At 34.5% G+C, this 24,493-nt stretch overlaps 1 protein-coding gene across 1 annotated transcript; it reads right to left on the reverse strand.

Annotated features, from left to right (window-relative positions):
• Nucleotides 1-3,270: 3,270 nt before the first annotated feature.
• Nucleotides 3,271-14,442, reverse strand: LOC104213815 (diacylglycerol kinase 7-like). The gene is made up of 12 exons (XM_009763361.2): nt 13,923-14,442; nt 10,945-11,067; nt 10,655-10,792; nt 10,468-10,553; nt 9,907-9,994; nt 8,573-8,648; nt 7,706-7,788; nt 6,278-6,348; nt 5,176-5,253; nt 4,628-4,715; nt 3,930-4,046; nt 3,271-3,827 (listed from the first exon to the last, which is right to left on the reverse strand). The coding sequence occupies exons 1-12, from the start codon at nt 14,280-14,282 to the stop codon at nt 3,669-3,671; spliced, it is 1,467 nt and encodes a 488-aa protein (XP_009761663.1). The 5' UTR covers nt 14,283-14,442; the 3' UTR covers nt 3,271-3,668.
• Nucleotides 14,443-24,493: the final 10,051 nt, after the last annotated feature.

The following is a 24,493-nucleotide window of genomic DNA, read 5'->3' on the forward strand; positions in this document are numbered from 1 at the left end:
TCCCAGATTTTCGTATTCTATAGCCCACTTCATCTGCATGCATCCGGGCGACCAGACCCTAAAATTTTGTTGGCCCATCAAAAACAACCCCAGGAACAATAATCATCACTTCTCCATGACTGTTCCTCGTTTTTTTTTTTTTTGCATTTTAGGATCATAAAACAAGTATTCCATACCATTCCCAGATTTTTGTGTGTTATAGCCCATGTCATCTGCATGCATCACGGAAATCGGACCTCAGTCACCTAAGATTTTGCCAACCCATCAAAAACAAACAAAGGAACGATAGTCATCACTTCTCCATGATCGTCCCTTATTATTTGGCGTTTTAGGGCCATTATATAGGAATCCTGCACTATTCCCAGATTTTCGTGTGTTATAGCTCACGCCATCTGCATGCATCCGACGATTGGACCCGAATCGCCTAAAATTTTTCCAGCCTATCAAAAACGACCTAAGAAACAATATTCATCGTTCGCCATGACTGCTCCTCATTTTTTGGCGTTTTAGGGCCATAAAATAGGAATTCAACACCATTTCCAAATTTTCATATGATATAGCCCATGCCATCTGCATGCATCCGGACGATCGGATCCGAATCGCATAAAATTATTTCGGCTCATTAAAAATGACCTAAGGAATAATAGTCATCATTTTGTCATGGCCGTTCCTCGTGTTTTGGCGATTTAGGCCCATAAAATAGGATTCCTCACCATTCTCAAATTTTCATGTGCTATAGTCCACGCCATCTGCATACATCAGGGCGATCGGACCCGAATCACCTAAAATTTTGTCGGTCCATCAAAAACAACCTAAGGAATAATAGTCATCGTTTCTCCATGACGGTTCCTTGTTTTTTGGTATTTTAGGACCATAAAACAGTAATTCGGAACCATTCCCAAATATTCATGTGCTATATCCCACGCCGATTGCATGCATCCGGGCGATCGGACCCGAATATCCTAAAATTTTGTCGGCCATCAAAAACGACCTAAGGACCAATAGTCATCTTTTCGCGATGACCTTTCCTTATTTTTTGGCATTTTAGGGTAATAAAATAGGAATTCCGCACCATTCCCAAATTTTTCTGTGCTATATTCCACGCCATTTGCATGTATCCAGGCGACCCGACCCGAATCGCCTAACATTTTGATGACCCATCAAAAATGACATAAGTAACAATAGTCATTGATTCACCAAGATTGTTCCTCATTTTTTGGTGTTTAAGGATGATAAAACAGGAACTCCGCATCATTCCCAGATTTTCGAGTATTATTGCCCACGTCATGTGCATTCATGGACCAGAATTACCTAAAATTTTGCTGGCCCATCTAAAACGACCAAAGGAATAATATTTTTTCACCATGATCGTTCCCCACTTTTTAGCGTTAGGGCCATAAAATAGGAATTCTGCACCATTCCCAGATTTTTGGGTGTTATTGCCCACGCCATATGCATTCATCTGAGTGACTAGACCCGAATCGCCTAAAATTTTGTCAGCCCATCAAAACGATCTAAGGAACAATAGTCATCGCTTCGCCATTACCGTTCTTCGTTTTTTTGGCATTTTAGGGCCATAAAATAGGAATTCCTCATCATTTCCAAATTTTCGTGTGCTAGCTCGCGTCATCTGCATTCATCTGGGCGACCGGACCCTAATCACCTAAAAATTTTCCGTACCATCAAAACGACCTAAGGAATAATAGTCATCGCTTCTCCATAACTGCTCCTCATTTTTTGACGTTTTAGGGTCATAAATAGGAATTCCGCACCATTCCCAGATTTTCTTGTGCTAACCCACGCCATCTGCATGTATCGGGGTGACCGGACCCAAATCACTTAAAATTTTGTCGGTCCATCAAACGTCCTAAGGAATAATAGTCATTGTTGCACCATGACCGTTCCTCATTTTTTAGCGTTTTCGGGCCACAAAAATGAAATTCCACATGCCATCTGCATGCATCCGGGTGACCAGACTCGAATCGCCTAAAATTTTGTCGGCCCATAAGAAATGACCTAACTTCATGGCATTATCTATTTATCCTGGAGTTTCAATTATGAAATTTGAAATTCCATAATAATCTAGGTAAAAAGGTACGACGCCGGTTTCTTAGGCGGCGTGCTTAAAAGTAGAGGTGTTCATAATAACTTGCAAAACCGAAAACCAAAAACCGAACCAAACCGACCAAAAAAATGAAACTATTTTGGATGGGTATGGTTTTGGTTTTGAATTTTAAAAACTGATCAAATTTGGTTGGTTTTGGTTTTAATCAAAAAATAACCGACAAAAACTGAACCAAACCGACTATAGAAGTAGCGATTTAAATTATTATTACACATGTATGTATGTATATTTTTATACAAATTTTCTCAAAATTTATTGTACAGTTTAGTAGTTTGTAATTTTAGTCTAGTTCTTTGCTATTATAATAATCTAGGTTTTTGCCTTTACATTCTAGTTTGATTGATAGTTTTCTTTTGCTAAGTACAAGAATTTATTTCATTTTGAAAATAATTTATTTTTAATTGATTCATAAAATTATTCATCACTATTTGGTTCAATTATCAACAATATATCTTAGTAAATGATAGTGTTATATTGTAAATGTAGTCGCCGGAATGTATTTGGTAGTATATGTCGCATATTTAAGAAAAAACTGATAAATAACCGAAAAAACAAAAAAACGATAAAAATCGAACAGATAAAAACCGACTTAATTGATTTGGTTTGGTTCGAATATTTGAAAAATCGACTTAATTTGGTTTCTTTATAGGAAAACCCGATCCAAACCGAACCATGAGCACCCCTACTTAAAAATTCCGAGTAACTTTGTATTTGAAACAAATCAGTTATAACAGCATAGATTGGGATTAACGGGTAAAACACATTACTACTTACTAATTTACTCGAGGTAGAAATTTAAAAGAACAATTCTACGTACATTTCGCATATTATTACTAAACGTTACACACTAAAAGTAAAGTTACAATTTGTTTGTCACGTTGAAGTAACTTAACTATGCGTGAATAGTTTAGAATGCCATTAAATTTTCATCGTCAATGTATGACCCATTACTCCACACATAAACACATTGCCAATCGGTAAATTTCACGACATAAAAGTTTAAAAAAAAAAAAAAAAAAAAAAAAAGTGTGTGTGTGTGTGGGGGGGGAGGGGAGGGCGGGGGAAGAAGGGATCATTACTTGCCATAGCAAAACCCCTAGCAGTTTCTTTCGCCATTATACTATCATTTGATTCAACTCAACATGGAAACCTTCAAGCTGCCTCAATTTTCAACTATTTCTCACAAAACCAAATCATGAATAAAACTTACAATGTTAACATGTTTGGTAAATACCTCATGAATTACAGAGCCCAGATTTGATACAATTGCCTGACCTTAGGAGTATGTATACTATGTTACTCGAACTCTCCAAAAATATCGCCGGGTGTGTATCGGATCCTCCAAAAGTAGTGCATTTTTTAAGGATCCGAATAGGCGCAACATCATTTTGGAGAGTCCGCACAACATAGGGAGTATATATTGGTTAGATCAGAAGCTCTGGGAGCTAAAAAAATAATAATTTACATGAATTTACGGAGAGAAAAACTACAGAAACTATCTACAACAAGAAAATAAAAGAGGCAAAAAACAAACTGTGTAATGCTACTCCCCGTGGATCATGACAGACTGAAAGGGTACTCTCTTGATTTCAATAAAGGATGAAAATTCCTTGCTCATAGGTTGTTTCCATGGTTCACCATCCATCTGCATATACGCTTCTTTCCATTCGCCACCTCTCAATTCAAACCTAATTGCTGAAGCCTAGTGAATAGAAACAGATACTTTAAATTAAACCCGAATCAATAATGTCAAACAACTCCGACCAGCGACCAGAGCATATCTAAATGGATTGCAGTGTGATACCTGGGCAATATGTTTGGCGGAGATGAGTTCAACCATAACCATAGAAGCATGCCACCCATGTTTCAGGCCAAATATTTCAACATATCCATCATCTGCATGGGCTTCAACAAAACCCCTCTGAAATTTCAAAAGCAAGTGAAAAGAAATCAATATTATTGTCCAAAAAATGTTGCAGTAGATAATGCCTTCGCTTATTTCAAAATTAGCACTTGAGGACTTCGGCTCTCGTTGAGCTCAATTTCCTTAGCATGGAAATTTAGAAAATTCAGTACCTAAAAGACACAGCTCAATTGTTTTTTTTTTAAAGTATGCAATTATATCATATTCAGTACTTTGAGCGGAAGGTGACCAAAAAACGAAGTTGGTTGATAAAATGAAAGGAAATATCAACTTGTTCTACACGAATTTTCAGACGAAAGTCCTAAGATCATTGGTTTAGCAAAGACTAACTTAAGTGTTTCTTAAAGAAGCTGTAAAGTTCACTATCCAATATAAAGAAACATCTACATATTCTGCTTAATCATGATCACAACTGCCCAAACATGTCTATTTGACTTCCAGGGGTCTGATTTAAGTCAATTGAGGTTCTTACAGCCCTCTACAGACATAGTCCTAAAAGAAAAAGGACAAATGCAAAATGGAAGTGCATCACTATTAGTAGCAAAGTCACCATTCGCTGTGTCTAATATAAAAAATACCTTCTCCAAATACTCTGGCTTCAAATTCCCCCATGGATTCCTTCCACTGCCATAGCTGGGAAGATTCAAAGTGACTATAGACCGAACACTGCAACATGAAGTAATGTAAGGTCAAGTAAAAGGCATGTATAACCATAAAACTTCGAATATGTAACAACTCATAAGAAGCACTATCATCAGCATGATGTTTCAGTGTGATGACTATATTTGTAGAACCCAAAGGTGTAGCCTAGTGATCAACAAAGTGGGTGAGAACCACGGTATCAGGTTGAAATTCTAGTGGAGGCAAAACCACTAGGTGATTTCCTCCTATCTGTCCATTGGTGGACAGAGTTACCTGGTATCTGGATTGGTGGGAGGTGGCAGGTACCTAGTGGAATTAGTGAGGTGCGCAAGCTGGCCTGGAAACCACGGTGATCAAAAAGAAAAAATGATGACTATATTTGTCAAAATATTCCGCGAAAAAGTAAGGAATCCAAGAGATTCTACATCATGCGATGGATACTTTAGTACATTGCTCTAACAGATACCACAGGATGAATGTCAACCTTGAAGGGATAGGGACTTGCTCCCACTTTGAGCTATTGACCTTCTTGACATATAACCGCAGAATGTTATTTAATCCCCTGCATCCCAAAAAAAATTCTTCAGGAGATCAGATATATGCTTCAGCAAACTTAGATTAAAAACCCAACATATGCTTTAAAATGGAAACAGCAACAATAATAAGCGGGAAAAAAGATCTTTCCAAAAAACATTTCTTAAATGAGCTAATCCCACAACACCAAAAGCCAGTAGAATCGTTCCCAAGAAAGCTTGGAAGGTAAGACGCCATAATCTAAAGCCATTGTGTATCGAAAAAAGAGGAAGCAGGCAAACATCATATACGAAGTACCGCTTATAATATAGCTATCTACAATAGTATTCATATGGAGCAAGTAATTCAAGTGGAGAGTTAAATTTCTAATCAAGTATAATGCAAGACAACTAGCTCTATATTTAATTAAAGACACAAATCTTCAAGAGAAACTACATTTTGTTATTGAGTTGTTAAAAAGTACATGGATGCGGTTTTCTTATGCATGACTTTGGCCAATAGAACTGTTAGCTTTAGAATACTACAAATAAGGAGCAAACAACACGTGATAAACCAATCTACCAGGACATTTGTGGTCTTGAGATTTGATCTCTTGAGATTTGTAGCTTTAAAATACTACAAATAAGGAGCAAACAACACGTGATAAACCAATCTACCAGGACATTTGTGGTCTTGAGATTTGATCTCTTATGGTAATATCCTATCAGATCTGTCCGCACTTGCTACCTTCCATGCCTAAGAATATAAGAATATGTATGCAAATTATGATAGGCAAGCATGACAAGCAACACTTTTGATCTGAAGTGCAAAAAGAAAGATATCTTTTTTAAGGCTAGGACTAATAGTCCAGGCTACAAATGTCACCAAGCAGGGCCTTACTGATAGATTAAAAAAATGGTTTATATCTCTAATTTGTTCTTACCCCAATCAATGATGAACTAGACAAGTAAGACGGAAGCAAATTGTATGATTATGCATGTAGGAACACAAGGAAAAAAGAAACAGTTATGGCATCCGGGATATGACTGGATAATTGAGTGAGACAGTTTAACCTTAAGCCAGGATCGCTGCTACAAGGTGCAAAGAACCAGCCTTGCTTGCAACTATATCCTGAGTAAATCAACTGCAGTAAATATTCTTGTTAGAATCTAAACCATGTACCCCATGAAATTAAATATACTGTACTTATGAAAAGTTAAAACAACGATTAGTATACACTTCATATTTGTATGTGTCTTTATAACAGAAGTTTAAAAGACAAGTAGTGGCTATAAAACATCAAAGGATGGCAAACTTATGCTGCAGTAAGAACAACAAAATCATCTGACAAGCAATACTGACTATAAAACTGCTAGCCATCATATGCATAGAACAAGAGTCTTACATAACTTTCGCTAGATTATCGCATACTACAAAGTTCAGAACCCTATCATAGGATATATTATGTAATTTTCAGTAGTAGTTACACAAATTCCCTAAAATCTTTCAAGAGAAACTGAAGAATTTGAAATCTCCAATGAAAAGTAACCCAGGCAGAAGAAACTGAGTACTGATCTTAAAAAATGAGAGATCAAACTTTTCACTGGTCTTCCTTCAACAGGAGAAGCTTCAATTTCTAATCATGTAAGATTCTTGAGTTAATAGGTATTCTGGTGAGTCTCTCCATTAAGAAAAGCCATACTCAATTCCTTAAAGACAAAAAAAAACACAAAAGAAAATCAGGATAATCATCCATGCTAGTTACAATAGTATTTCATAAGAACTATTAGTGGGAACTAAAACAGAACAGTAAGCTCTATCTTCAATTAGATATCCCAGATGTTTTCAGGAACTGATGAGCTATAAAATTTTAAAAATAAAACATACTCGATGCGTGAGTGAATAATGGAATATCCAGTTGTGATATTCAGATATTTTGTATAATTCTTTTACAAAATAAAAATGAAAAGACTAAAAACAAAATAACCTGGAAGCAAAGCTCCTAGAGGAAAAATGCAATACAATCCAAATTAAATGCATTGTTCCATTTAAAAAGCACAATTAAACATGTGTCAGGACAGGCATGTGTTACCAAAACTTTGGTCTTTTTCCCAATTTCTAGACTCCACATTAGAAAACCATCTTGTGCAAATTGATCACCTAGATTTAAGTGGAAAGATTTGAGATCCTATTACTTGAATTATAGTTCAATCAATATATGGCTTGCAAAGTTTTATGTGTCTTTGGAGAAACTTTATTCTGTTAATGCAGAGACCCTTTTAGTGTTCACCAAATGTTACACATCTGGGACTGAAGTTTGCTTCACTTCAGACATATGTCCCTTTCCTTGTTAGAGGTGTTGCTGGTATCACATTTCTTCATTTTGAGAAGTATGTATGCTTTATCAAGTTGAATTTAAGAAAATAAAAGATCAAGAAACTTTTTAAAATTAAAACTACAAAAACATGATCAAGTTTATGATCAAGAACGAGAGCGTCAACCTTGTTTGAAAGAGGACCTTGAGCAAGGTATGGCTTTTCATTGCGTAGATGGTGAAAACCATAGGCAACTTGCGCATCCATTCCTGCAATATTAGTGGTAAAGATAAATTGTCACAGCTGCTTGTTTATCACATAATGTTAAACAAAAATAAAAGTAAAAGTATGACACTGAGTAAGCAAACAGGCAATTTTCTTTGTTGATAACTTTGATTTTATTACATTGTCTAAACAATGTCTTTTCTTCTCAAGGCAAGGTAAGTTGGTGTTAGACACCAAGAGCCATTTTTTGTGGTTAAAATAATTTTCCCCATATCCCAATCGGTTTGGCATCATTTCCCTGTATACAGATTTTTGGGATGTATAGGAAAGAGTGCCAACTTATCTAGCATCTGGCCCTATCACTTTAGTAGCAGCAGTAATTATAGTTTCAATAACTCCAAACAAAAACTGTTGTTCTCAAAACTAGCAAAAGTGGTGGTACAATGGTGGTGATAGAAACTATTTTTTCTGATTTTAGCAACTCCAAATATTGACACTGGAAGACCAAGTGCTGGTGGAGGGAGTATATGTATTTGTAGAGGCACTGCCAACTAAGAATAGTAACATCAGCTTAAGCTATAAGATTTAATCAAGATAGATCACAAGATACACGAAAAGAAGTGGTTTTGCCAGAATTGATTGTGGATTTTCTAGTATTCATACAAATCTAAAAGAATTTTATATTTTTCTAATAAAATCAAAGACACTGATCTATATAGACCAGTTACATGTCTTGCCAGATAGCAGCAAATAAATGTAAATAAAGTAATAAATCATGGTGTTGAAAGTACTTTGATGCTCTAGTTAGACCAAGTTACTGTTGCACACCTATGCTAAAGTAATTGTAAAATACTCCTTGATAGTAGGACGACTTCTCTGGTAATTGACCATCAACTTCCAATTCCTGCACAACCAACATCGTAGATGAATTAGTAGAAACAGCTAGAAAATTAAATATGTTCATCATGACTCAGTTTAAAGTAAAAAAAAAATTTTAAAGATGGAGGTTTATCCTTAAGGCAGTTCATTGACAGAATGAACCTTTGGCATATCCATTCAATCAAAACAAGGAACGAAACAAACAAACATATGATACCTTGCAACTTGCAAGTTAACAGAAAAAAAGAAGATGCATGTACTAAACCAATATATGGAGATGCTCGTTCTAGTTGAGCATCTAACTGTACCAAAACACTAATCACATAAGCAAAAGTATATAGGAATTGCTGTAATATTACATTTAGAATGAAAACCATCCAAGTGATACTTAGATGCTAAATTCCCAAGAAACGTTTAGTAACCATATCCTTGAAGCATAACTAATTTACTAGGACCAATGAAATAGCACTGTACGAACAATGAATGACTTTAATCAAGAGAACATAAGTATATATTAACAAGTCTCCATGAATTGATTTCCTTGGGACCCTATGAATTAGCACCGAACAAACAATAAATGACTTTCATTTAGAGAAGCATAAGTATATATTAACAAATCTACAGCACATTGATTTCTTTAAACTGCAAATTGGCTACGCCAAATTGCAAATCTCACAGGCACTTTTGGGCCTCGAGTAGTATATTAACCATGAAGTTGGTAGTTTAGCACACTGATGACCAAAAGTGGCGAGGAATGACTCATTGACCAACTCCCATTCTGTCAACTGGGGAAAAGACATGCACTGTAGATGCTTCTGGAGTCATCTAGCATGCTACAAATAGCAGAGTGATCTTTATGGCTCAACAAACACATGCTTAGATTGTAGATGCTCTAGTATCAGTTTTCTAGTTGGTGAGATGGTCATTGGATTCGACAGGCAGCAGCTGCATGCTATTTCGCCAATAATAAGCTGAGAGCAGTTGGCATGGAAGAAGATTAAGCAAAGTACTTTTTAGCACTGTGGATAGGGTGCTCATGCTAAAAGATCAACAACATATGATAACGAGCTACAAGAAGTATACATCTGACCGGACGTAATAAACTTTATGAAGGAAAAAACATGTACTGAGAAATTACCAGAGACAAACGAAATTAGGAAATAGGTTTTACTCCAGATTACTATACTATTAAGGACGATAATGACAGATTAGGACCAAGACCACCAATGCATGTCCATTCGAGACACCAGAATGAGTTTCAAAATAATGGATAAATCAATCACCTGATCAAGAGATGCACACTCCGAAGGTTTTAAAGAATAAGGTGTCTCCAAAGCTTCCCCAGCTGGCATTGATATTACAAGATTCCAGCTGCAAATGAAAGCTGCTGTTTGATAAAGTTGCTAAGAGTACAAATGATGTTCAAATAATTAAGGTAGAAGACAAGAAAGAAGAAATGACAACTAAATCTCTTATATCCATCCTAAAGTAAACACTTCTTGCAACTGCATGAAATGATATAAACGCGTGTTCTGTTTTACTAAAAATCTTCATTAGACACGTTGATTTTACTACTGACACACTATGAAAAATTAATTAAAACATTTTCCAACAATAATACAAAGAAATATGAGCCTTACTCATGTTTTAGGTGTATCACGATTTAAAAAAAAAACAGGTTTCAAATTTCAAATAGAAACATAATGAAAAATAGAAGGTGAAATTTAAACTATATATATACTTTTGAAAGCAAATTGCACATCACATTTATAATTTTAGGAGATTGAGACCATGGAATTAGAAAAGGGTTTATTAAGAACTATGGATAAAATTAAAATATTCACCTATCTAGACGGCAGATAGGACCATTGGCAACCCTGTCAAGAATTCTTTTCGTGGCTGCCTTCCAGTTAAAAGGAAATGAACCGCCCTGAAAAGAGAAGCCCCACAAATTTCAGAAAAACTAGTCAAAAGAAGAGAAAGAAAGAACTGATCAAGCAAGTTGGAAGAAAGATACCAATAGGAGCTTACCCAACCAAAACTCCTCGACAAGTCATTTCCTGTACCAAGTGGAATTATGCCAGATGGTGGAACTGGCTCCCGATCTTGTTTCTTGAGCTCTCCAAGGCAGCCAAGTACCCACCCAACAGTACCGTCACCTCCTGCTGCCTGCAAAACCAGAAAATTACACACATAGCTCCTTGACTACATTGTCCTTTGTGCAACAGTTAATCTCAAATGCCAGAAAAAAATGCACTGGGAGAATATGCCGTGTTTAAGAAGCAAAAAGGGGCCATAATTATGTTGAATAGCATGCATACCACGACCCTTATCTTTTCACGAGTCTCTTTTGCACAGGTGTCACCAAGAGCAGCAAACTTCTCCAGGCAACTCAATCCATATTGAACGAATTCATGCGGCTTCACAGCTGAAAGGTCAAAAACCTGGCACAGTTTAACGCAAAGACAGAAAGAAGATCAAAAGAAAAGAAAATCAATGCCATTTGTGAAAGAATGACTATTTAATAAAGATATTACACTATTTAATCATCCAACTAGATGTTTTCATAGGAACAACCTTACAACACAACCAGCTACATTCCCCCTCCCAAGGAATATCAGAACATAAGAGCCCCATCAGAAACCACAAAGCTCAAAGTTTAGACAATAAGCAACCAGAGCATAGACGAACAATATTCAGGAAGAAGTACCTGTATTATTTCTAACATCTTAAATGTAAGAAATTCCTCTCACTTCCAGCGGCACATAATCCGACCACAGATTATGTTCTTGGTAAGTAGAGGAACAGATGGACAGAAAAAAACATCACTCCTAGTTTTCTTTTAGGTCTGATGTTGCCAATGATCCTTTCCACTATATTAAGTAGATTTTTCATTTTTCTTACATGCATCAATGTCACATGGAGATATCTATGCTCATTACTCCAGGAGAATGAAATGATAGATGAAAATGTTACACATGGAATCAAAATTGGATGATGGAAATGGAGAAGTGCGTCTAAAGTGTTATGCAACAGAAGGATGCCCACCAAAGAGAACGCTAAGTTTCCTACAAAGGTTATAAGACCAGCAATGTTATATAAAGTAAATGTTGTGCCATTAAAGTCCAACACATCCACAAGATGAGTCTCCCAGAGACGCAGATGCAAAGATGGATGTGCAGTCACAACAACAACAACAACTAGAACCCAATGTAATCCCACAAGTAGGATCTGAGGAGGGGTGTGTACGCAGACCTTACCCCTACCTTTAAGAAAGAAGAGAGGTTGTAGATCCTCGGCTCAGGAAAGATAAAGCGGATGTGCAATCACACAAGATTAGAAAAGGTACAGCAAGAATCACATGAAAGGAAGCTTTTTCGAAAGACGTACAATTCCTTGAAATCCATACAGTCTTCGCAAAAGATAAAGCATAATAGGAGAAAAAGATCTATAGGCAATACCAATTAGTTAGAAATATATTTAACTTATGTTAGTACATTTATTTTAAGTCTTCTGCCCTCTAGGAGTTTTTTCGCCCTATTAGAGATTTTTATGCAAGAGCAATAATATATAGAGAACTTTTAGTGCTTCCTCTATCCCAATTCATGTAGCGATAGTTTAAGAAAGAAATGAATACTTTTGAAACTTGTGGTCTAAAATAAGCCATAGACATTTGTGTGGCTATAAATCATTTCATTAAGGATAAAATACGAAATTTGAAGTTAAATTGTTTTTAAATAAGTATAATATTTTTTTGGAACAAACAAAATAGGATAGTATGACACACAAATTGGGCCATAGTGAGTAATTTTTATTTTGTATAGCGTAGGCCTGAGATGAACTTAAAGGAAGGAACGTGATTAGTGAGCATTCCTATAGCAGACTATTAGCCTGTTTGGCCAAGCTTCTTTTTGGCCAAAAGTGCTTTTTTTTGCTAAAAGTACTTTTGGCCAAAAATTGAGGTGTTTGGCCAAGCTTTTGGAAGGAAAATAAGTGCTTTTGAGGAGAAGCAGAAGCAGTTTTGGAGAAGCAGAAAAAGTAGCTTCTCTCCAAAAGCATTTTTTGAGAAGCACTTTTGAGAAAAATACACTTAGAAGCAGTTTTTAAAGCTTGGCCAAACACTAATTGTTGTTCAGAAGTGTTTTTCAAACTGGTTAGTCAAACACAAACTGCTTCCCACCAAAAGTACTTTTGAGAAAAGCACTTTTGAAAAAAAGTACTTCTCAAAATAAGCTGATTTTTGCAGCTTGGCCAAACGGGCTATATGACTTGTTAGAGATTGAAGTGTAGTTATTGTTGTTTATGTTGTTGCATCAATGTCACACGTGTAAGAGAGGGGCGGACGCATGTTAGACTAAGTCTGCAACACCGCTTCATCGGAAAATTTTACATATACACATAGAAACGATGTACTAAATAGATAAATATAAATCAAATGACACCTCTTGACGTGATGGGTTGTGTGGTCTGATGGTCGTGAGCGCCAATTTGCATAATGGAGGTCATTTGTCCGAATCTCACTGCATATGTCTTTTGTGCATTTTTTAAGCCTCTTTTGTTGGAAAGAAAAGATAAAGGTTGTGAGAATCGAACCCTATCCTTCTCTACGTTTAAAATTGAATAAACCAATACACCAAAACTGATTTCTCCTAGTTGATGAGATCATAAACAATAATGCTGGAAAGTTACCATTTTAGTATCACAAACAGATTTAGAACCATAATTCTTAGAAATATTAGTCCTCCTCTTCTGTAATCTGCAACTTTTGAGTGATTATTTGCTAGTTTTTCTCTTCTCAACTTCTCATCTCTCATGTCGTTATAATAGCCGGATCCAACATTTTAGCTTAATGGTTTCAACCTTTAAAGTTCTTAACACTATACTCGCTATATTTTTAAGTGAAGAGTTCAAACTCTAATATTTGTTGAAATGTTGTTGTTTTTCACGTATATATCTATGATCCATGTCAAAATACTTGGTTCGGTTGAACCGCTAGTTGTAGAGCTGCCATTGGTACTAATCTATTGATCACTTCTTTATACATGCCTAGCTGAAATAACTCCAACCAACATAGCTGCGCAATAAATATCCAGAATTGATATAAAAGTTCTACTAAAAAGTTAAAGTAGTACGTAATAAATTGAAAAAGGTAGCCCACGTACAAATATAAAAATCTGCATCGCAACAATCCAAAAATCCACCAAAATATTTCCTTTTCCCACATGTAACACTCAAATCCACACACACACACACCAAAAGAAAAAAATTACACGCGCGTGCGCAATGCAAAAAAGGTTACCTGTTCTTCACCCATGAGATCCTGCAACCGAGCTTTAAGCTCCGGTCCATGTCTCCCACCACTTTTAGCATTAATAAACACAACCAACGGCGATTCACACGGCTTCGGAATCTCAGCCCCGTCGGCGTGAGTCATATCAAAATGCCGCTTCACGGAATCAACGTCCTTGTTCTGAATCGCTTCTCTCATCGCTACCCTTAAATACTCCGGCATCGTAATCCGTTTTCTCAAATCCTCCTTATGTATCGTTACCCCTGTACATCCCATTATTGAATCTATCACCGACGATCTCGCCGACGACGTCGCCGCCGTGTTCCGACTCGTTGATAAATCTGTTGGTGTCGACTCCGGCGAACCCATAAGAAATGACTAATTTACCCCTCCTTCTCCCTTTTTAATTGGTTATTAACAGCCTATACTGTGTTGGATTATTTGTATAGGAGGAGAAGGGTGGGGTGTTTTGGGTAGGGGTTGGGGTTGGGGTGGGAAAGTGGAGATGAAGAAAGGTATTGGATATGGCGTTTGAATTTGGTATAAGAATAGAATATTTTAAAAGGACAAATATTTTTAAAAAATGGAAATATTTGAAAAGGAATGTTAGTTTGTAAATCTATATCTATATCTATATTATATTAAAATAAGGTAGTGAATCATGAGTTTAAGCCTAGGGGTGTCAATAGTTCGGTTCGGTCGGTTATTTTATAATATTTGTATCATACCAATTTTTTGGTTATTCTATTATGTATAACTAAAATTAGACTTTTCGAAACCGTCTCAATCATATCGGTTTCTTTTCGGTATCGGTACGGTTCGGTAAATATTCGATAATTTTTTTTAAATGCCATGTAAAAATCATTATTAGAAGTAGAATGCAATAACATACGTACTTTTATACGACTTACTAAAACTCTCTAGATATTTTTACAGTTTAAAAGGTGATAAATTAAGAAAATATAAAAGATGGCTAGAGTATAGATTCATCAATTATTCTACATTAGCGTAAAAGAAACTAAGTAAATACAAAAATATAAATCACACGAGTGGAAAGATATTAACCAAGATGGGTCTCAAGAATAAAGTCTATAGAAGATTAAATATTCAAAAAGATAAATCTAAATAATACGAGAGGAAACATATTCAATACATTGTAGTTTTCTACTCATAATCGCTACAATACCTTGTGTTTTGCTAGTGAATATGTTGGAAATAATTTAGTTTTAATAGGAGTAGCATAATAGATTTGGAAATTAGGATTTTAAGTTTAATTACTTGTTGGCTTGTAACTATTTCATAATTCCAAGGTCCCGAAATTTTTTTAATGCTTTATAATTTTTAAACGTAATATATAAATATATTTTTCACATTGTAAATTTATTACGGTTCGGTATTTTTTTCGGTTTATTTTTATAAAATAAAAACATACTCTAATTATCGGTACGGTTATATATTTATATAAAAATCTACGGTTTTATTAAAAGAAATCTAAAAATCGGTTCGATACGGTACGGTACGGTTCGGTCAATTTAATTGGTTTTTAAATATTCATTGACACCCCTAGACTTAAGCCAAATGGCATATTGAGAAAATGTCACTTGGTACTTTCAACAAAATCTAAATAAATTTTAAACAAATTTAGTTAGGAATGAGATAAATTAGATTTGATCAAATTTAATTTACATGGTTATTGGATTTGTCTTTGACTAGATATCACTTTAATTTGGTTGTAAAATTCTTCACGTTTGGGTTATTATGTAAGGAAATAATAATTTAGTTTTGAATTGTTAAAAGCACTGACCCATATGATCTCCTCATTAAATGCTACATTAAAAATAATTTGTTGTTAAGGAAGGAAAAAATGAGTTAATTTTGGTTTACTTTACACTTAAATGAGACTCCATTATTTCTGGCTTTACACTTAAATATATTGATTATTTTTTAGCTTAACTTATAAGGTAAACAAAATTCAGTGCATTCATAACTTGCAAAATTTATCTTATACAATTAAAATAATTTTTTTTTCAAACTGACAAAATTTCACCAAAAATAACCATTGTTAGAAGTTTCAATAATAAAATACCACGTGATTTTGATGAAGTACTATAAAGTATGATCATAAGCACTTTTTTTCTGTTATTGAAGTAAAAACTAAATAAAGAATTAAATTAAATATCATACTAAGAAAATAATTTAGAAAAAAGGGGGATAAAAATAGCGTGAGCGTTTTTATAGTTTGAATTAATCTAAAGAATATAATAAAGCAAGAAAATACTTGATAATTCAAAATATTGTTGATAAACTTAAACATTAAAATATTATTGATAAATTAAATAGTATAAGATGAAAGAGGAGAATAGAAATAATATGACGGTATATTACTTTAAATTTATATAATAAACTAAGTAATTAAATATTATTATATAAATAAAAATTATATATACCTATATTAAAAGGAGGGTAGTCAGGTTTGAGGTTAAGCGCCAAGTGGCATATTGAGAAAAAAATCAACTTGATACTTTAAGGACAAAACATAATTTTTTTTTAGATAAATTTAATTTAGATTAACACAATATAGTGAAAATCAATTAATATTAACTTCTATTTTCATAGTAAATAGATACCTATTTAAGTGTTAATGTGAACTTAATTGCTTGGATCAAGACAACCTTCATATAAGCACAATTATTTTTAGTAAGATGCATGCTATATTTCGGACGTCATTATATTATTTGAAATTAACCTTTCAATTGATATTATTAATTTATTAATAAGTATATAGAGTGAAGTTGTCTATTAATTTTATTATCTTATTTCATAATCGATTTATTTAAATTACTATAACAAAGTACAATAACATTAAAAGTGTGTGGGAACTACTTTTGTAAAACTATATGGATATTTTGCCTGTTTTGAAATATCATTAGTTATAATTTTTTCTTAATGCGATCATTGTATGAAGATCTCTAACCTTAACAATTTATGATAATTAAAATTTTCTTGGGAATAAGACTTTTTGAGTTTGAGATAAGAAAATATTATATGTAATATCTCATAATTATTATTTATCTCCTCCCTCCTATACTCAGAAGGAGCTATATAATATACAATTTAAGTTTTTTATATACTGATAGTACAAAAATTTAATATTGTTAATTTTTTATATATAAATTTATATATATATATATATATATATATATATATATATATATATATTAATATGGATGAAAGATAACATTAGCATAGTGAGTGAAATGATAATAAACATAACACCAAAATTAAAAGGTGAAATAGTTTAATCATTTTAAATTACTGAACTTTTGAAAATTATGTAGAATATATCGATGTCAAATATTTTAACTATTTAAATTAAATAGTTTCATATAAAAAGGATAAAATGATAGAATTAGAACACTTTTATCTTCTGTATTATTTATTTTTAAAATTTGTTCAGAGATCACTGATTTTGAGTCCATCTCTCTAACTTATTATTTGTCGATCAATCAGTCACATATTACTTAACTTTCTTATAATAATTTAATGTTAATAATCTTATTTAATTTTATTTTTCAATCTTTGATATTTTGAGCTAGATGAATAGCTAGTAGTTACGAGCAACAATCCCTAAACTATATAGATAGAAAAGGTTATAAAGATACGTGTTACATCCACGAGGTGCAGTTCATCTATTTAATGGTTTGATGATGTTATTTGAAGATTTATCAAATTTTTATGCTATGTTAATTTTTTCAATTAATTAATAGGATTTGATCCAACTCATTTGTTGTATTAATTTGTGTAATATTCGATACTTAAGATATAGTTATAATCTTGTCATTAAAATTCATCTTAATATTCGAGAATTTGTCATTTTATTGGGCATGCTGCATGCCATGTTAATATTTTGCAAAATGAAATAGGACTTTGATCCAACTCATTTGTCATAATAACTTTTGTAAGATTCTAAAATTAGGATAAATTTTAATAATGTAGCCATTGACGTGCATCTTAATTAATGGTTTAATGAACCAGTTGTTTTCAGGATCGTTCATTTTGTTGAGCAAGCTATAGGAGTTTGATCCAACTTAACTATTATATTAATTTATGTAATATTCAAAACTTAAAATATATATTCTTAGTGTCTGATACAATCTATTTTAATCCCCATTTACTTCTAAATTTATATATTTTAGTTACATACGTATTTCGATTGGAGGTTGACGATTAGGATAGTAGGTTAGTAAGTAGTCGAGCGTATTTATTTTTCATACCTATATTGGTTTTCCATACCTATAGTACTAGTGTTATTTTCGTATTTCCTATTCTTAGATTTCTATTACTACATGTTGGTTCTTTTGCTTCGGTTATCTTATTATTCTGGTTGTGGTTACTATTTCTCTTTTCATGCATGGCTACTTCATTACCGTATTTCTTTTTAAAATCGGGTGTGATTATGCTTTCCTTGAGCCGAGGGTCTATTGAAAATAACATTTCTATCTTCACAAGATAGAAGTAATGTTTACGTGCATGCTACCTTTCCCAAATCTCACTTATGAGGTTACACTGAGTATGTTGTTGTTGTAGTTAATAAACAAACGTGAATATTGGTGCTAAAATTTGGTTAGTTACGTTGCAAATCAATCTAAAAAGGAGATTAAGAATTTTATTCAAGGTTACTACATGTCACACCTTCTTTTTTTACCCATCCAAAAAAGATATGTGTATGTTATGTTATGGATTGTGGGTTAAAGATTTTTTCAATTAAAGTAACAAATTTGAGAAGGGATTATTTTATTTACAGAGTCGCCACTTGGAATTGGTTTTCGGTGTTCCAAATCACCTTTTATTTGAATCTCTAGTCAAAGAAAGGTTTGACTCTATTTTTATCGGTCTGCGAAAATAAAGTTCGGGTAAGGAATTCTGTTGACCGGGGAGAAGGTATAAGGCATTTTCCGAGTCCCGTGGTTCTAGCACGGTCGCATTATTGACTTAAAACTTGGCTTGAACTAATTTTGGACAAACTGAGATTTATACTATTTTCATGTTTTACCTATCCGCTTTTATCTCTTGATTATTAGAAAAATTAAAGAACACTTTGAATAATAAGATACATAACCACACTACGCAAGCGAATGCATGATCGAAGAAATTTATTATTTAGTCATAACAGCGCTACGCAAGCGAATTCGCGGTCATGACAAACGATTATTAGCACGTTATTTACTTTTAAAAAATTACTACAATTGTGCTTTGAGGAAAAATTAACTTTTTGGAAATTTATTAAAAGTTACTATCGCGCTACGTGAGCGAAGCCGCGATTATGGGAATTAAATAAATTAAAAATTAACTAAAACTAATGAATATGATATTAGATTATTTAGTTAATTTATTCAATGTTAAACATCACGCTACGCAAGCGAGTCCGTGAATAAAAAAAGTCGAAGCGCGCCTATTAATTGCCTAGCGGTTAGATTATATTTGGATTACTTGTTCTGATTTATTATTGTAGGAACATGACACTTTAAAGTTTGGGCTAGCTTGGACAAGTAGTAGATGCTAAAACTATTGGGCCTGGCCGAATTCTTTTTGTCCAATTTCTCCTTTTGAAATGTCATCCTATTGCCTAATGAAATTAACAAGAAGCAGATACTAACCTACTTCGATTCTAATGTCCAGGTTATTAGACTTTCTAAAAGCTCAAAATTTCCTTCTTTAGCCAATGACCTTTTCCTTATCAAACAAACCTAGTGAATACTACACAAGGTAACCCAACATTCTTAAAAAATCGACATTCTTAAACAAATGAAGGTTAATAAAATATTGACATAAAATGGCTAAAATACAATGTATAAGGCCAACTCCAGTCAAAGGATTAATGTTTCGACTCAGTTAATGAACAAAATTTACTTTACAACTTAAAATGAATCACTGCCTCCGCTTAGTTCTTAATTATTATTCTAAAACTACTTTTCATGAAGTTAACCAAAGATTCATATGTTGTACGAAAGACTAGCATACATGGTTATACTAACAGAAACTAAACTTTACAAACTAATAAGATCTAGTACTGGAAGAGATCAACATAACCAGGCACAAAACTACAAAGCAAATCTTAACGCTTATCAGTTAAACAAAGATAGAGGAGTACTGAAACTCAAACAAACTCTAAAACTGCAACCTCTTCTCATGTTTATTTAGATGTTAACCCTTTCTACCAACTGTACGTAACTTTTTTACTAATTAATCTTACTTGAAGATATAATAAAAATAAACTATACTATCAATCTGCAGAACATGAAGATAGAATTTTTAGTACTCGACCATTCATATCTAGATAAGTTAGATAAAAAACATGCTTAACAGAAAAAGGACATATCAATAACAGTTAATACAAGCAACATTCCTTCAGAATAATATGTCATTGCCATTTATTGAAGCTGAAATTTAAAAACATGATGAAAAGTTACCTAATTAGCATAAACGCGTGACTTACTTAGTGATGAACTCAAGTGTTCACAACTGTTGAACTCAACACTTTCTAGCCAGCAACAACAAACAACCAGTCAGGAAAACCAGAGAAAATGAGCACCAAAACCCAGAAGAATTCATTTTGAACCAAGAAACAACTTAGAGAACTTTTATGAAGGGTTTTTCTAAGTAAGAAAGGGCTGCCAGAGATATCCTTTTTGAGGCTCTAGCTGCTCTCATTTACACTCAAAGTTGTATTCTTTTCTAAATGTATAAGATGTGTCCTCTTTTAGAGTAAAGGATCCTCTTTGGTATTAGGGTGAACAAGAAGCTCTCCCCTTAATTGAAAGAAAGACCTCCTTTTTATAGGAGAGGGTGGCCATCAATTATTATTGCAAACCTATCCAAAGGATAGATTTTCTACCAAAAATCTGTCCCAACAGTTCAATGGACAGATTTTTGGTGAAAAATCTGTCTAAAGGATAATTTCTTTACCAACTATGTATAATGTTTGGAATAAAGTGCTCAAAATAGCTATTAAAACAGTAAAAGCAACTAAACATGGGCCCTACACTCAAGTACCCTCTAACTTTATCAACAAATAGCTGAGTTCAAAACTCACACCTTCAAACTAACCAAACTATGAATTGAAACAACAGAAACAAGACTTAAAAGATAACCGAACTAAGTATTCAAACTAAATAGATTGAAATCAATTCGATTCATACAAACTAACATGAAGCGACTGAGATAACAAACTGAAGTGCAAAATAGAAGTTAAATGAGCATCGTTAAACTAACAGAGAATGATTAACAACAACTAAACAAACAACTAATTAAATGAACGATTCAACCAATCTTGTTGGTTGATAACAATCTGATAAACAGAGATAACTAATCAACATACGCACTAATTCGACACTCTAATTAACAATAATTGACCAAAAGAGAAATCAAAGTTGCAAACTAAACCTATCACTATTAAAAATCAAAACTTAGTGAGGGAATGAAGGTTATACCCTACAAGCGCGCTTAAAACTGATTCGAGCCACTAGAGGATGCACGGTGGTGGCTGTCCGACCCCAAGGCACACGGTTCTTTTTGGAAGACGCTAAACAAAGGAATTGCAGCGTCTTTCCAAGAAGAAACAAGTGCCTTTGGATCGAAAAATAGGCTAAGACAGAGGGGCAGTGGTGGTTTTGGCGCGTCGCAGCAGCGGAGCAGTGGTCGCCGGAAAAAAATTCGTCGGAAAATGACTATCAAAATTCGGCTCCAATACCAATGCCAAATGGTACATCGAATCGAGTTATAAACATCCATGTAAGTGGTACGGGGTGAAGTGGCCTGAAAACTCACGAATTTGAGGAAATATAAGGGGTTAGGGTTTCGGGCTTTTGCCTATTCGTGGAGATTCGTGAAGTTTTGGGGGATTTGAGTTGAAGATATGGAAAGAGGAGAGAAAGATGAGCAAATGGTGAAGTTTTGAGGGCATTTGTACCACTGCCCGCGACGCCACCACCGTGGGGGACGGGCAGCGGCGATTGGAGGAGAAGAAGAGATGAGAAGGGCTTCTAGGGTTTGGGTTATGGAGAAATGGCCAATTTTCTAATTTTAGAGGGTTTATATACCTCTTAGGAGATCAAATGAGGGCCATTGGATCAAATACCATGGATGGATGAGATTGATCTTTGTCACTTAACTAAAACGACGTAGTTTCGATATAAAACTACGTCGTTTCAACCCTCCTATGGCAGCCCCCATTTGGACCAGATCTGGGCTCTTTGGGCTTCTAATTTTGGGCCAGTTTTGGCTCAATTTCAATTGAAATATACTAGCCCAATCCTCTAACCTCTAATTATCTTATAGTCCTAAAGAAAATATATAAGTAGAAAGAAAAAATCTTTTTTGGAATATATATTTTAAAGATGCAAACTAAAATATACAAATAAAAGGTAAAAATATTTTTGGTATTTTAATAAAAGAAATGCAATATAAAAAATGCACAAATAACTAAAAATCATCCAAATACTAGTATTTCTAGGAGAATTAAAAGCATGCAAAAATTAGATATTCACATCTGCCCCTCTTTGCTCGAGGACATGAAGAGTTTTCGTGCAAAGAAAAGTGAACATCATGGCTAATTTTTGCTCACATATCACTCCAATGAAAGCATTTTTTTTGAAAGAAAAAAAAGTGACTGAACTTTGCTTCTGAGGTTGCCTACATATCCTTGGATATAAAGGAATCAGGTCTGTGTAGTTCTAGGAAAATTTGGTAGCTGGGACTACCGGACACTAAAGTTAAGACTGTTGTTGTTGTTGTTGTTGCTGTTGTTGCTGCTGTTGTTGTTACTCGCTTCTTACATCAAAAGAAAAAGAGAAGAGCACTATATATGTCTGCAAACTAAGAGTACAAAATTTCTATCTATGTGTCTTCTGGAGTCAAATCTTGATTCTTGACATGCTCGCTTGTGTTGACCTTAGATTGGATCTTGATGCCTTTTTGAAGAAAAGATTATGGCATGTTCTCGATTGCTTGATTTCCTTCTCAGAACTTGAGAAGATGAATCTTGAGAAGCTGGGTTGCTGACACATTATCAAAGCTAACTCCGACTATCTTGTGATTGAAGGAATTCTTTTTTCTGATGAAAAACTGAAACTGCAAGCTTTAATCGTCACTTGTGCTATACGGCAGAGCCTGCAAAGCCATTAAAGACAAATAAAAACGAACAAAAATTTTCTGCCTCAGTCTGGCACTAGAAAAATTTTGTGAGTCATTAGAGAAATCTGTAAGTTATCTAATTTATTGAAAAGGCAGAAAGAAATAGTAATATAAACTAGCTAAAAGAGATAAAATTTGGTAACGAATGATTGTGTAACCAGGGATCGGTATCCTGTACTACTGAAAGGAAATGTAACTAGGGGTCGGTACCCTATCTTACTAGAAGGAAATAGAATGAGGTGTTAGCACCATGTATTATTGACAAAGTGTTGAATCCCTCTAGGTGAAAAAGGTTCTACCTGAGTTAAACTGTATTAAACAACCTGAGCGAAGATTACTTCTACCCAGAACTATGAGCGGGATCCCTCTAGGCGAAACGATTCTACCTGAGTTAAACTGCATAAAACAACCTGAGCGAAGAGTACTTCTACCTGGAACTATGAGCTGGATCCCCCTAGGCGAAATGGTTCTACCTGAGTTAAGATATGTAAAATACCCTGAGCAAAGAATACTTCTACGCGAAAATATGAGCTGGATCCCCCTAGGTGAAACGGTTCTGCCTGAGTTAAGCTACGTAAAACAACCTGAACGAAGAGTACTTCTACTTGGAACTATGAGTTGGATCCCCCTAGGCGAAACGGTTCTACTGAGTTAAGCTACGTAAAACACCCTGAGCGAAGAGTACTTCTACCCGGAAATATGAGCCGGATTCCCCTAGGCGAAAGGATTCTACCTGAGTTAAGCTACATAAAACACCTTGAGCGAAGAGTACTTCTACTCGGAAATATAAGCTGGATACCCCTAGGCAAAAGGATTCTACCTGAGTTAATCTACGTAAAACACCCTCAGCGAAGAGTACTTCTACCCGGAACTATGAGTTGGATCCCCCTAGGTGAAAAGGATTCTACCTGAGTTAAGCTACGTAAAATACCCTGAGCGAAGAGTACTTCTACCCGGAAATATGAGCTGGATCCCCCTAGGTGAAACGGTTCTGTCTGAGTTAAGCTACATAAAATACCCTGAGTGAAGAGTACTTCTACCCGGAAATATGAGTTGGATCCCCCTTGGCGAAAGGATTCTACCTGAGTTAAGTTGCGTAAAACACCCTAAGCGAAGAGTACTTCTACTCGGAACTATGAGCTGGATCTCCCTAGGTGAAACGATTCTACCTGAGTTAAGCTATGTAAAACACCCTGAGCGAAGAGTACTTCTACCCGGAACTATGAGCTGGATCTCCCTAGGCGAAAGGATTCTACCTGAGTTAATCTACGTAACTGGAAGGTGTGAACAATAGTGATGCATGCTGAAAATAAAAGAAAATGGAGATTTTAAGGAGCTTACGTTTGGTGACATTCGTTCTTTTAGAATCGCCATTCTGCACTGCTTTG

Source organism: Nicotiana sylvestris, chromosome 11 (assembly GCF_000393655.2).
Source record: "Nicotiana sylvestris chromosome 11, ASM39365v2, whole genome shotgun sequence".
NCBI classification, from domain to species: Eukaryota; Viridiplantae; Streptophyta; class Magnoliopsida; order Solanales; family Solanaceae; genus Nicotiana; species Nicotiana sylvestris.